Source organism: Dermacentor andersoni, chromosome 8, assembly GCF_023375885.2.
Source record: "Dermacentor andersoni chromosome 8, qqDerAnde1_hic_scaffold, whole genome shotgun sequence".
Classification (NCBI taxonomy): Eukaryota; Metazoa; Arthropoda; class Arachnida; order Ixodida; family Ixodidae; genus Dermacentor; species Dermacentor andersoni.
This window is the reverse complement of record NC_092821.1, coordinates 145,864,447-145,877,969: the sequence shown is the minus strand read 5'-3', so window position 1 is coordinate 145,877,969 and position 13,523 is coordinate 145,864,447. Positions and strand designations below refer to the sequence as shown.

Below are 13,523 nucleotides of genomic sequence, written 5' to 3'. Positions count from 1 at the left end.
GCAATCGTCTCAAATACCTTGCATTAGAGTCTTCATGGTCACGTTCAGTGACACAATCTGGCTACAGGGGTTCTCTCAAACTTCGTAGTGCTATTAATTGAACATTTCATCACATACATTCCCAAACTTTGTAGTACAATTAATTTAACTTTTCATCACATACATAACTTTAAGCTTAAACATCAGTAGTAAGGTAATAGTACTATAAATTGTAAGTTGTTTTTATTTAACAAGAATTGACATCATCTATGCATCACATGAGCTGTCTCTACGAGTTCATGAATCGTGGCTGGATTCTCAAACAGGATTGTTCATGAATAGAAGCGTTCGTAAACTGAGGTGAGACAGTAATTTGATTTATGTGCACGTTAAAGAACCCCAGGTGGTCAAAATTAATCCAGAGTCCCACACAACAGTGTGCCTTGTCAGATTGCGGCCCTGGCACATAAGACCCCTGAATTAAATTTTTTAATGTCTGTTAGGAATTTGAATTGGTGTGCATATTAGCATATAGGCAATTTATATTTGCTAAACATCAGTTTCAGACTTATGCCTCCCATTTGCTTACAGACTAATAAATATATCGTAACAAGCCACCACGAATGTCTTCCTATAAAAGAAACCTTCTGGCCTCATAGTAGCAGACTGTCATGCATGTTTGTACTATACTGTACTACTATACTGTATTTTTCTTTTAACGTTCACAGAATTTTAAATACCGTCTGTGGCACATAGCACGAATCAACTCATTCATCTAGATCACTCAGAGGAGAAAATTACTTGTGCAATAAATAAAAATACATAATTGAGTAATTAAAAAATGCAGCTAATCAAATTTTACATTACGCAATTAAAGAATAGAAGCCAGTGATTTAACAAGAGACATCCTCTTGCAATGAATGTGCTCAATATGCCAATTGGTCCCAAATTGAAGTCGCTGTACGAGTAGATAGTGCTGCGAAACAGCAATACTTAATAGCATTAGTATAACTACACGGGAACAGTGCAAAAAGACGAAGGACAAGAAGGGGAACATACACCCCTTGTGTGTCCTTCGTCTTTTCGTGCTGTTCCCCTGTAGAGTGTGTACAGACTAGCCCAAGCCACCACGGTGTTGAGTCAACCAGCGTTGCAATGCAGGCTTGTTGGTATGGCATCGGAGCGAATACAGATGAGGACTCAAGAAGGCAAAGAACTGAAGTAAGAGATCTTTGTAGTTTTGTTTCATACGTTCAGTCACGAGCAGCGTTTAGCTTTTCTTAAACTAAAAGTCTACCGCAAAATATTACCTCCTTGTTTTCAACTACCGATGCACCACATAACGACCCAATTTTGGCTTGCATATGTAATGTGTTTCACACTGTTAAGTGCTGCACGAGACAGCCAATGAAGCCAATCATGGCCTTAAGCGAGACATGCCGTGAAATGCCACGTCTGCACAAAATATCAGTGAGAACAAGCCAGTGCCTTGGTTCAGAATAGAACTTTATGTCAGACTCTTATCAGTGCAACATTTTGTACATTCCAACACTTTGACAGATGAACATGTCCATATACAAAGGTGCAACTGCCCAACTTAAAACATCTTAGCTTACATAACATCCACAACACTGCTGGTGGTGTACAGCATGGCCTCCAATGTTTCATAGCCGCACTAACTGAAGTGGGAGGTTGACAGGTTCTTACTGAATTGTTACTGAGCACACAGGAGTTAAGGTTGGAAGAACAGAGTGAATACAAACATTATGAAGAGCCCATTTCTTTGCAACGCGTGTTTTCCAGTGAACTTGGCGAGTCAAGTTTTGTAGTTATGTGTAGTGCATGGAATTAAGAAGCAGAATGCAAAGATAGCTCTTTTCAAAGGGAAGATGACTCCTTGTGGCTTCCAAAATGCCATGCCGCTGCAAGTTGAAGTCGAGCGACAGTGGCCCGAAGAAACCAGTAATTGGAAATCTTTTGAGACCATAAATTACTCCTGCATGCACACACACTCTTCCAGATCTCCTAGGAATCTGAGCAGCAGTGGTCGTTAGCACGTTTCACCTGTCTTGTCACTGCTGCTTTTTCACTCTTTAGCAGCTCTGTCAGAGGCTTACTAGATAGTTTCCAAACTTCACTGCGCTCGTTGCAACGTGTAGCTGACACCTGCATAAAAAGCATTTTCAAGGCCTCATTAAAACCGCTCGAGTGCAACAGAAGAGCGTTCACAAGGCATCGTCCAGCCTCCAATGAGTTAAATGGCCTTCTGAAAGGCACTGCGAAACTAGCCCACTGTAACAGAAACAGCTCTGTAACGTCACTATATAACATTCCTTTATGCAACAAAAACACGTTTCACATCCTGCCCCTCTTGGCTTTCTGATGCTGACTGGGGTCTACGAGGGGCAGCTTGAGTTCGAGGAACTTGCTTCCCACGCGCGTTCCCGGCGTCTTTTTCGTGCCCACGTGACAGCCGAGCGCGTACGCCAGCGTCGTCAGAGTCCTGTCCGACGCCTTGGTGTCGAGCTGGACCGTCTTGAAGTCGAACTTGTAGTCCTCCAGCACGAGCACGACCACCAGGATGTAAGCGAGCACCTTGTCCTTCATCCGCTGCGGAAAGCTACGTGACGTCACGCCGCGCTCGCTGCGCGCGGTCAGCGTGAACGTGTCCAGAAGGATCCCTTTGAGCGGCTGCGCTATGTCGGGCAGCGGGTCCTTCTTTTTGACGTCGGTGTACCTCAAGCGGGAGATCGAGACGAGCATGCAGTAGAAGGCTAGCAGCCTCGCCTCGATGGCCCTGTTCTCGGGGTCCTTGGAGAGGCGTTCGACGCGGTTGACGACGTACTCGGGGTACGTGGCATCCGATCTCCACTGGGCGATCTGGTCTGGCGTCGCGTTCAGCAGAGGCTCGGCCACTTCGTCGAGGTAGTCGTTGTGCTCTGGCGGGATGACGTCTTCGATCCGGTACACGTCCTGGGGGATGGTCGCTTCGCGGTTCTGCGGCGGTATCGACTCGGCGACCGACGTCGAAGACTTGCCTCCGCCTGTCGCGTCGTTTTCGAGCGCCGTCAGGCTGTCCTTGACGGCTGCTAGAGTGCTGGCTGTGGTCTCGTGAAGCGTGTCTTCTTCGACGTTGAGTCGGAGGCGGGTCTCGACCGCCTTTCTCTTGCGTTTGCTACCGAAGGCTGTCGCGAGGGCGTCGACCTTCTCGCGAAACGTCTTGGTGTCCGGCGCTTTCGAGGTGCTGTCGCTGGGCGCCGATCTGGCGAAGTAAGGCCGCATGCTGATCAGGTCGGCCGGGTAAAGCGAGACGGCTCCCGTGCTGACGTTCTCGACGGCCACGAAGTGGTTGCAGTGCGCATTGGCGCGGAGTCCGTGTTCGCCGTAGTTCTCGCCGACATACTCCAACCCGTCGGCTTCGGAGGCGAGGATGCGCCGGGTCTTGGTGCGGCCGGCGGTGGTCACCTTTTGCTCGTAGACGGTGGTGGGCAGCCGCGTCGAGGCATTTAGCGAGCCGTGCGAGAAGGAGACGACCGGCACACATGTTGGTCCCTGTGCCGCTCTCAAGCGCCACTTCTTAGGTGCCATTTTGCATGCTCGGGGCAAAAACACATGCAAAAACACCACAGACCAACTCGAAGAAACGTGGTTCGCGCCCGAGAAGCGTGGGCCTAGCACGCCACCAGGTTTCGGTTTCAATGCTGGATTTCGATGTCACAGTTTTTGCAAAGCAGTTGATAAAGTTTTTCGTGTACCGTATACTTTTTTACTCGTAAGAGAGTTTTGAACATCATTTGTAATATATGCAAAATAAAATGACAAGATCTGGTACCTGAATTGCATAGTTAAGCAGACTAGTGCTGCCCCCTGTTTTTGAATGACTTCGAGTGCGCGCCGAAACTGGTCTCTTTCATCGGGACGCTGCGATCATGGTAGGTTCGATTTGCTACTTCTGCGGTTTTAAATCGTGTTGCATCGTTTTAATTTCTGAGCGAACAGTGATCAATCGATGCCTCCATTTTAATTAACTTATCAAGCGTTTTGTTGCACACATAGTTTTCAGCCAGTTGGTTTTAATCAGTGCGATATTTGTCGGTTATGCGACAGCCCTCTATGCGGCAGCCCTTTTGCTGTTAAATGACCTTTGGAAAGGGCTCGTTCTCGTACTGAATTGCACTATGAATTCTACCCGCGATGTTTTTAAGTCTCGGAATAAAATGAGCATATTCGGTTTCCCCGAGGCGTACTGTAATCTCGCCTGTACCCATGGCATGTCTATGCAGGTCGTGTACCACGTTGCGAATATCGCCAGAGTGCCTGGTTGAATAACGACAGATAGTTACAGCAGGAATCAGATTTTCAGAAGCTTATTAGCATTATCGGAGCTGTTCTCGTGCGACAAAATTGTCGATGCCATGCTAACGGCCAAGTGCATACTGCCGTCGTAGTGACAAATCTTTCTCGGTTAATAACTCCCGTTCCTTGTATGCAGTCGAACAATTACTTGTAAATGTGCCGATTGTATTAGATTTAAAAGAGCCTAACGAATATGGTTTTGAATGCGGCATCGGTAAGCACGTGTTCGATTCTCCCCCGTGGCAAACGCCGGGCCCCTAACGGACTCTTCGTTCTCGGACACCTGGAAACTGATACAGGCTGAAGTCTATTAAACATGGTGTTTCTGCTTAGCCCCTCATGTCTGCTTGGTCGGCTTCACGCAGGGCATTCATGCCAAGTCCGCGTGTTGCCGTAAGCCTTTGTTACGCCGGGTTCATAAATGCCTGCCCCGTGGCACTGTTAAGTGTATATTGTCAGGTCTAGCGCATGTAACATTATAGACAGCCGCACTTATGTCACGGACGCTTGAATCCCGCGTAGCTCTAGCGTTTTCGGCCAGAAGTGTGAACTGAACGTCTGTGCAAACTATCATTGAAACAAGCCGGCTCCTTCTGAGGACAGGTAACATCTAAACGAGAAGACTTAATGGCTGTGACCAATGCCTCGTCTTCCAAAACATCCATCTGCCACCCTTCCTACACACACGTTGGAAATTTACGTGCCAGCACGGCTTGAAACTTGAGATTGCTTGTCACATTTTCCCACGTGTTACATTTTGCCACTTGTCCTTGTACCCTTGCAGTCTCATCGCAAGTTTTCGGCGCCCCGGCATGGGTCCATGGGCTTCGTGCCCAAAAAGCGTAGCAAGCGTATCCGCGGCAAGGTGAAGGCGTTCCCCAAGGACGACCCGACCAAGCCCATCCACCTGACCGCCTTCCTGGGCTTCAAGGCCGGCATGACGCACATTGTGCGCGAAGTCGACAAGCCTGGATCGAGTAAGTGCCCGTTCCGGCGCGCCTGCCCCTACACCCGGGGCAGGCGGTGCACCTCTGGTCGCCACGGCCATGTGCACGCCTCTTCGAGAGGCCACTGGCAGCTGGGTCACCTTCCCTGTCTGGTCAGCGCGTCTGCGTCTTGAAAGCTTGTGACCGTTGAGGTAATTGTAATGAATGGCTTGAGGGACAACAGGGGGCTTGCATATGAGAGTGCACCCCCTGACTTCAGAATGTTGAGGGTAGTGTTACTGTGATGGAAATGGGTACTGCAGTTACCTAAGCCTCTCTTGAGTCTGTTAAACAACTTCATACCCACGAAGTTGTGCACAATAAAGGAACACTTCTGCTCAGATTGGGTGATACAACCCATAGCTTGCACTGCAGTGATTATGGCATTGCACCTTAAGGACCACTATAGTAGAGCATAGTAGAATAATTATACCTTGGACAGGGAGTCAAAATTAAGTTCAGTTGGAGTATCGTAGCCATTTTCAGCATTACTTGAACACACGGGGAGCTTAAAGCTGAGATGCATGCATCGTGTCAATAGGCTAAGCGTTAAGCTTTCATTGTGGTAGGCCTAATCTCGTCTTGCTTGTAATGTGAAGCTCTGGCCAGCTTGTAGATTGTTTCATTATTCGAGGAGCACGAACATGAGGAGCGAACTTTTGTGTTGCGTTGCTTTGCAGAGGTGAACAAGAAGGAAGTCGTGGAGCCGGTGACCATCCTGGAGGCACCGCCCATGATGATTGTTGGTGTGGTGGGCTACATCGAGACGCCCAAGGGCCTGCGTGCCTTCAAGACCATCTGGGCCGAGCACCTGAGCGAGGAGTGCCGGCGCCGTTTCTACAAGAACTGGTATAAGTCCAAGAAGAAGGCATTCACCAAGAGCTGCAAGCGGTGGCAGGAAGACCTTGGCCGCCAGGAGATTGAGCGCGACTTCAAGAAGATGAAGTACTGCAAGGTTATCCGCGTCCTCGCCCACACCCAGATGAAGCTGATGCACAGGCGCCAAAAGAAGGCCCACATCATGGAGATTCAGGTGTGTGTGTGTGTGGCTTCGCCTGTTGAGCTGACTGGCAAGAGCATTGTTTTGTCCTTGGAAGCCCCTTGGGTATCAAAATGCCATTTTAAGGCCTTTGAAACCCTTATAATTAATTGAAGTGCTTAAAATTATGTGGATGCCACTTGTAGCTGTTTTAGACGCTACTTTTCAAGGCGTCAGTGTTGATCTTGTCGTCAGCATCTTGTCGGTCCTTGAAGGTTATTCAAGTATTTACTAACATGGCTGTGTACAAGCTGCACAATTTAGGGTAGTTGTCTGAAGTGTTTGCAACATGGCCCTGGTCAGTAACCGATTTAGAAGTAATGTCGCATGCCATAAAGGTTAAAATTATCCATTGCAAAGCCCGCACCGTGTGCTGTCTCACTTTTCCTCCGAACAAACTTAAGCCTAGTCTCTTAGTTAGAACACTGTGAGGTCTGGTTTCTTTCTGAAGTAGCCGTGTCTGCAGTTCATCTCTGTAAAAGAAAAGTGTTTGTTGAAGTAGGTGCTGTCTTTTGTGTTGCAGGTGAATGGTGGCACCGTGGGCGCCAAGATCAAGTGGGCCCGCGAGCACATGGAGAAGCCCATTCCGGTGTCCCAGGTGTTTAACCAGGACGAGATGATTGACGTCATTGGTGTGACCAAGGGCAAGGGCTTCAAGGGGGTGACCAGCAGGTGGCACACCAAGAAGCTGCCACGCAAGACGCACAAGGGTCTGCGCAAGGTGGGTGCACGGGTCTTTCTCTCTCTCTCTCCTTGCTTCTGGGGAACTAACTCTGTGTGGGTTATCCATAAGGACTGGGTTCACATATTGTGGCTGTTCCATTGTCCACTGGTTGCAAATCACTGCAATGTAACGCTACCTTTATTGTTACCAGTGTCGTCTGCACATTAGTTATAATGCAATGTAGCACTACCTTCATGGTTACCAGTATCGTCTGCACATTAGTTATAACCTACTGATAGTATGGTGGCTCTCTCTGGCTTTGCAAGATGCAATCTGTTGTCTTGCTAGTTTTGGGAGCCCTCAAACCAGTTATAAACGATTTTATTCTCGGAGATTACTCTTGTCAGGCTTAGAAGTTCATCCCAGCAATAGGTATGAAAAAAACCAAGTCATTTACATTCAGTGCTTCCTGGTAGCAATAGCATGGCAACCACTAAATGGTAGTTTTCCCATTGGGCTTTTGGCAGAAGTGTTGTCCAAATCCACCAAGCTGCATAAACCTCCTGTCTTCAGTTTAGCATGCTTTGCTCATAAACATGCGTCTGCTTCAACCCAGGTTGCTTGCATCGGTGCGTGGCATCCAAGCCGTGTCCAGTTTACCGTGGCCCGTGCTGGTCAGAAGGGCTTCCACCACCGCACGGAAATCAACAAAAAAATCTACCGCATTGGCCAGGGCGTCCACAAGAAGGACGGCAAGCTGGTTATCAACAATGCAGCCACCGACTACGACACCTCCAACAAGAGCATCACTCCCATGGTTGGTGCAGTCTCTGTTCTCATTGATGGTTGGCGCGTTGGACAGCTTGGCAGTTTGCTGCTTTTTCGGTGGTTACCCTGTACCATACATGTATTCTGTTATGTTTCGTTATGTCAACAGCCATCCCTGGGGGAATGAATCGGCAAATGAGTGAACACTGATCTGCAGAAACGCTTTTATGCCATATTTTTTGTGTAAACTGAGGGTTTGAAAGTTTGCCCAACTTACTCCAGGGAACTAGCATCTTTTATAATAAAGATAGCAGATTTAGATGTTAAATTGCAGTAATTTGAGGATGGAGATTTTGTTAATAATCTGCAAAGCTAGCAGAATCCTTGAAAATTCTGTTGTTATAGTTCTGCAGCTTGCAACTGTACATCTTGCACTATATTAGGACTTGGCAGGGATATGCATCTGCAGTCGGCATTCTTGTTCACTTTGAATGTTGCATTAGTGGGTGCCATTGCAGCAGCAGCAAAATGACAAGCTGATCTTGCTTCTGAGTGATGAATGTATCTGACCTGATTCCTGAGGGTTTTATTTTGGTTGAACTAGGACGGACTGACCTTGTAGCTAAGCTAATTTGACGTTGTACAGAGTCCTTTGTGGTTGGCTAACCTATTGCGATTCCGGCGCTTTCCAGGGTGGCTTCCCCCACTATGGTGTGGTGAACTGTGACTACGTGATGCTGAAAGGCTGCATCATGGGTCCCAAGAAAAGGGTCATCACGATGCGTAAGGTGAGGATGGTTTGCAGCTCTTTCACTCTGTGTGCTCTGTGCTTACATGAACAAGTGACGAAGCCCAGTGCTAACATCAAGTGCAATTATCTTTTGACTCTACATACCACACAAAGTTGTAAAAATTAACAAATTTTCCAAAAGCATTGTGCTCAGGCAAGCATGTTTTCAGTCGAGGCGTTTTGTGCATCCGATAATGTCGCCAACGTTGAAGGAATGGGATCATGTAGTGTTCAAAACTGCAACTAGAATGTTGACTGGTGCACTTATAAGCAGTACAAAAAGGTGGTAGGGTGGGAGAGGGGTATGCTGTAGACACTGGAAGCATAGATTATGATAATTTGCACATAGTACACCTCTACAATGTGGTCAAATTCAAACCTTGCTATAATAGCATGTCTGGCAAATTGGATGTTGCAGAGCTATTGTAACAACTTGCCAATATTAGCATTACTGAGTATATTTCTGTAACTCGTGTTAGAAATGCAACTTCCTGTTGCATGCGACTTATTAGTGTTAGGTCAACTAGCCGGAAGAAACCAAAGGAATGTCATTGCAACATCTAATCTAAAAGACGTGCATTTTAAGTGTGTCCTTAGGGGGCAAGTTATCAAGAGGTTTATGTTGTGTCCAGACTACACAAACATTCAATGCTGTACTGATTAACAACATTTTGCTTCTCTGCTGCACTTGATGTGTGTGGGGGGCCACATGTTCATGCAAGCACGGTGCACATCTGTCCATTGTGATGAATTCATTGAGCCGAACAATGCCGAGAATGTTGTGGTGGATGTTAACAATGATAGGCCTGACCCATTCATTGACGCTGTTGACGGGCGTTGCTGTCGTGTCAAGCTCTTTGTTTAAAAAAACTTGTCGATTTTCTCGTGCAGTCTCTGCTGGTGCACACGAAGCGTACTGCCCTGGAGAAGATCACGCTGAAGTTCATCGACACATCGTCCAAGTTCGGACACGGCAGATTCCAGACTCCGGCCGAGAAGCACAACTTCATGGTGAGTCGGGCACCACTGCCTCAGTCTTTCTTTGGTAACTTCAGTTGGTTGTGTGATGAGAAACATGGATATGCGCTGTCTGTAAGTCGTTGATGACCATACCCAATACTGCCTTCCTACTGATCCTTCTGACGTGTGTTCGTGCTTGCAATCGTCCTTGCTGTGTCCGCCATTTCATTGAGCTCTTTCGCCTATTCGTCTTGCAGGGCCCGCTGAAAAAGGACAAGTTGAAGGAAGAAGGGACTGCCTAAAGCTTTTTCTGGCTCGGTGGGGCAATAAATGTGCATTCTGGAGTCCTACGTGTGGTCTTGTCTATGTTGATGCATTAACTGTAGACTGCTGCTGTTACAGCGTACTGCTTGGTCAGGATTTGGTAGTTTCCCTGCAAAAGTTGCTCCAGCTGACCGTGGCACTTCTCTGTTAAATGGTTCAGTCGCAAACACGGGACTGTGGGTAGTACATCGATTTGCTCCAAAGAGCCTCATTTTACCATTGAATCAATTTCAGCTAAATGTTGCATTATGAGTGCAACAATATGCAGTGGTTGTGTGCGCACAGAAACTTAATTGCCTTTATTTGTTAAGGGCATTTCATCGGAACTCGAAAAGCTGTGGCACGAGAGCACAGACTACACGCAAATTGTGGTTAATGCACTTTTGTGCCGTGAGCTGAATGATTGTAATGCCAGTTGCGATGCTGGGTTGTGCTGCATTTCGGAGTCTGAATGTACTCTGGAACAAAATCGCTTTAACCGATCTGGGTGCCCTGGGGCCAGTAATATTTCTAAGACTTCAATTAAGACAATGTAACTGTCCGCTTACATACCTTTATGGGTGGCAGCACATCCAAGGGGCAGCATGAGTAGAAGCGAATTTTTCCTAGAAGACCATACATGTTTGCCCGGTGTTTTTGATAAATATGGCCATTTCCTGTCGGAATTTGGCATAGTAGTGTGGCATGAAAGGGGTTAACATTGTTTTATTGGGGTGGCTTAGACAAGCTGCCAAGCATGAGGTTGCGAGTTGGGTTTGCGGCTTTGTCAGCCATAGAGTCATGCAAATGTATTGCAGGAGACGCTGGTGGAAGCTGCATTTAAAGAGTGGGGCAATGCAAAAAATGCTTGCGTACTTTGGTTCGATATACGTGCACATTAAAAACTACCTGGTGAAAGTGTCCTCCACTCCGTACAGCATTTCTCAATGCCCCGATGTTGGTTGTGGATGTAAATACCCTGTAAAATCAATCCACCTTTTTTGTGTTCCCTCTGCCGCTGGAAGCGTTTTGGAAGGGTGCCAGAGCTTTCGCGGATTGATGTATCTGCATCCATGTTGAGTGTGCGCTTTGTGGATCTCTGTTAATGTTCTCTGGAGCAGCATGTCATTCCTGCAAGCTGTATGGCACTCGCAGACTACTGGGTGAGCAGGCCTGAGTGTGCTAGCTGTTACGTTAACGGTGCAGCTAATAAAGACACGCCGGTTCGGTCTGTCAACATTGGAATTTGTCGTCGTTGATGCCTGCTCATGGGCACCTCACTTTTTGTATTCCTTTTACATACTCTAGGTATTTTGCATATTCAAGAGGTCAAATGTTCGGAGGAAGATGCATCACAGATATGGAATAATGTCGAAACGTAGCATTAAAAGGAAAGTGAGAATATCTTTTCTTTATCATACTTGCAGTGTGTGCGTGCCATCAAACAGAGAAAACCATGCTTGGCATAAGCACTCATTCATAGACCGTGTAGTTCCTCGTAAAAGCGTGGATGCCATTGTTGACAGCGTTCGTAACTGAGCGAGGCGGTTGTTTATGCAGCTGTGCCGAATGCACTCTTGTTTCCCGTTTGACGCAGAGGTAAACAGTGCTTCTCTGGAATTAAGAAATGTGTCAGCATAACATGTACAGACCCACCCAGTGATGTAGGAAATGCGACCAGCAACCTTCAAGAACGGTGACTTGCAGATGTTGGTAAAACACTGTGTCGCCGTTGTATAAGTGCTGTGCGAAGTAATGAGTAGTTGATATCAAATCACTATGGCCCAGGCCACAGCTGGACTATAAAAAAGCAGTTTCTTTCATGGTAACTGCTTATGTTCAGGCCCACCGGTAGCAGGTGCACGAACTAAACAGGATCAACCTTGGCTCAAACTTCATGTGTGCGGCTTGAGAGGGCTGAAGATTGGGCATTTCAATTTCGCAGCCATGTTTCGACAATACTGAGTACAAATACAGTTGAACCTCGATATAATGACCTTCAGTATAATGAAATTATCAATATAATGAAGTATTTAACTTATTCATAAGCTCTTGTCTATGGAACACCATGTATTTAGAACCTCAATAGAACAAAATGTTCATGTGTGATTTCAATATAATGAAATTTCGCTTCCACCGCAGAGGAATGCCGAGACAATAAATTGAAACTTCCACGGATGCAGATGGTCAAATTATTTCATTACAACCCGCTGCTTGCAAACACGTCGAACCGCGCGCGGCACGACAAGAGCGACTGCCGAAGTGGAGCCGCATCACGTCTCGTATAAAGTGCAAGTGCGACAAGATCCCATCGGACCTCATGCGCTTTGTGTTTTAGGTGTGAGTGAAAGTGTGCGAGGGGAGCCAAGAAAGATGATGACTTCGCGAGTGCTGCCTTCCCGTGCGAGCAAAGGGAAAGCGGGAGATGGGAGCGAGCTCGTGGTAAGGTGATCAAACGCACGCGAGGGTTGGGCAGTGTAAGTTGGAGCACGCATCGGTTTTTGGCCCTCGTCTCTGCTGTGGCTGTACATGGGTGTGAGCGGAGTTGAGCGTATACGCAGCCGCGCATCCCGCTTTAGAGGTAATCTGCCACGTGTGCACATTTTCCCCACGCAATACCCGACTGCTCTTTGCAAATTATGTCGGGAAACTAGAGCGACGCTGTCACACATGTTGTGGGAGTGTTGTGTTACATCAGCTACAATGGCAGTGGCTCCAGAGACTGTTGAGTCGAAGTAAGCTGCCGCTCTGCGCAGCTCCAACCTCAAGACACAAGAGTGGGCTGTTCAGCAAGCCCGAGAGGCGGCGATGAGGCAAGGCCTGAGACCTGAGCCCGGGTCATCAAATTTGCCGGATTCAAAATAAAGTTGTTTCCATCCATCCATGTGCAAAGAGCGGGCGTGTCGAGAAGGCGTGGCATCCTGTAAGTTGCCTTACCTGCGCGTTTAGTATTGGAGGTTGTGTAATCTCGAGTTTCGGTAACTTGGAGCGAAAGGCAGACGAAGCATTCGCTACCCGCTGCTAGCACTTTTCATGATAGCGTTGTCACAGCGCAGGCGACGCTATCAGCTGCGGGGGCGGAGTGCATGCGAAAGCGTGGCTGGCTTCGCTTAACTTGTACCGCCCATGTGAAGATACCGTCGACATGGCATGAAACTGTATCATTTGTTGCCGACTTTCAAATTTATCAAAATGAATGTTCTCATTCGAATTTACTTTTTTGATTGCCCGATAATTCAGAAAATTCTGTGACTGCTGTAAGAAAAATCGACTGGCAACTGTACTTATTTGCATAAAAGGCCAAATTTCACTACAACAAAATTTTGATATAACGAAGCAAATTGCCGATTTTACCTACTTCATTATATTCAGGTTTAGTTGTAATTATGCACACAAGCGAAGGGGCAGCGGCTATGACATCAATTCAGTAGAACAATTATGGTCAGCACGCCGATTTTGTCGGTACCGTCGACAAGAAGGACCGTTGGTTGCGTCTTTGTCGGCCTGTTATGATAAAATGGTCTCAGTGACACACTGTGCTGAATAGTCGGCCGTTCGTTGGCGTCGGTGTCTTGTCGGTCTCATCGGTCTTGCTATCTACACAGTGCCATGACCCAGTGTTACCGTGCCTTTTGTCAGGCACATGCTGCCATCACCAGCAACAGAGGGCTGGTGCTC

The 13,523-nt window shown here is 47.3% G+C and overlaps 2 protein-coding genes across 2 annotated transcripts; one reads left to right on the top strand and one right to left on the bottom strand.

Annotated features, from left to right (window-relative positions):
- Window positions 1–1,464: 1,464 nt before the first annotated feature.
- Polr1E (RNA polymerase I subunit E) lies at window positions 1,465–3,748 on the bottom strand. Its single transcript, XM_050176509.3, has one exon. It carries the CDS (start codon window positions 3,565–3,567, stop codon window positions 2,335–2,337), a length of 1,233 nt encoding a protein of 410 aa, XP_050032466.2. The 5' UTR covers window positions 3,568–3,748; the 3' UTR covers window positions 1,465–2,334.
- An 87-nt stretch (window positions 3,749–3,835) lies between these two features.
- Window positions 3,836–9,892, top strand: RpL3 (ribosomal protein L3). The gene is made up of 8 exons (XM_050176510.3): window positions 3,836–3,911; window positions 5,120–5,312; window positions 6,002–6,354; window positions 6,884–7,081; window positions 7,641–7,841; window positions 8,485–8,580; window positions 9,474–9,593; window positions 9,800–9,892. Exons 1-8 carry the CDS (start codon window positions 3,909–3,911, stop codon window positions 9,842–9,844), a joined length of 1,209 nt encoding a protein of 402 aa, XP_050032467.2. The 5' UTR covers window positions 3,836–3,908; the 3' UTR covers window positions 9,845–9,892.
- Window positions 9,893–13,523: the final 3,631 nt, after the last annotated feature.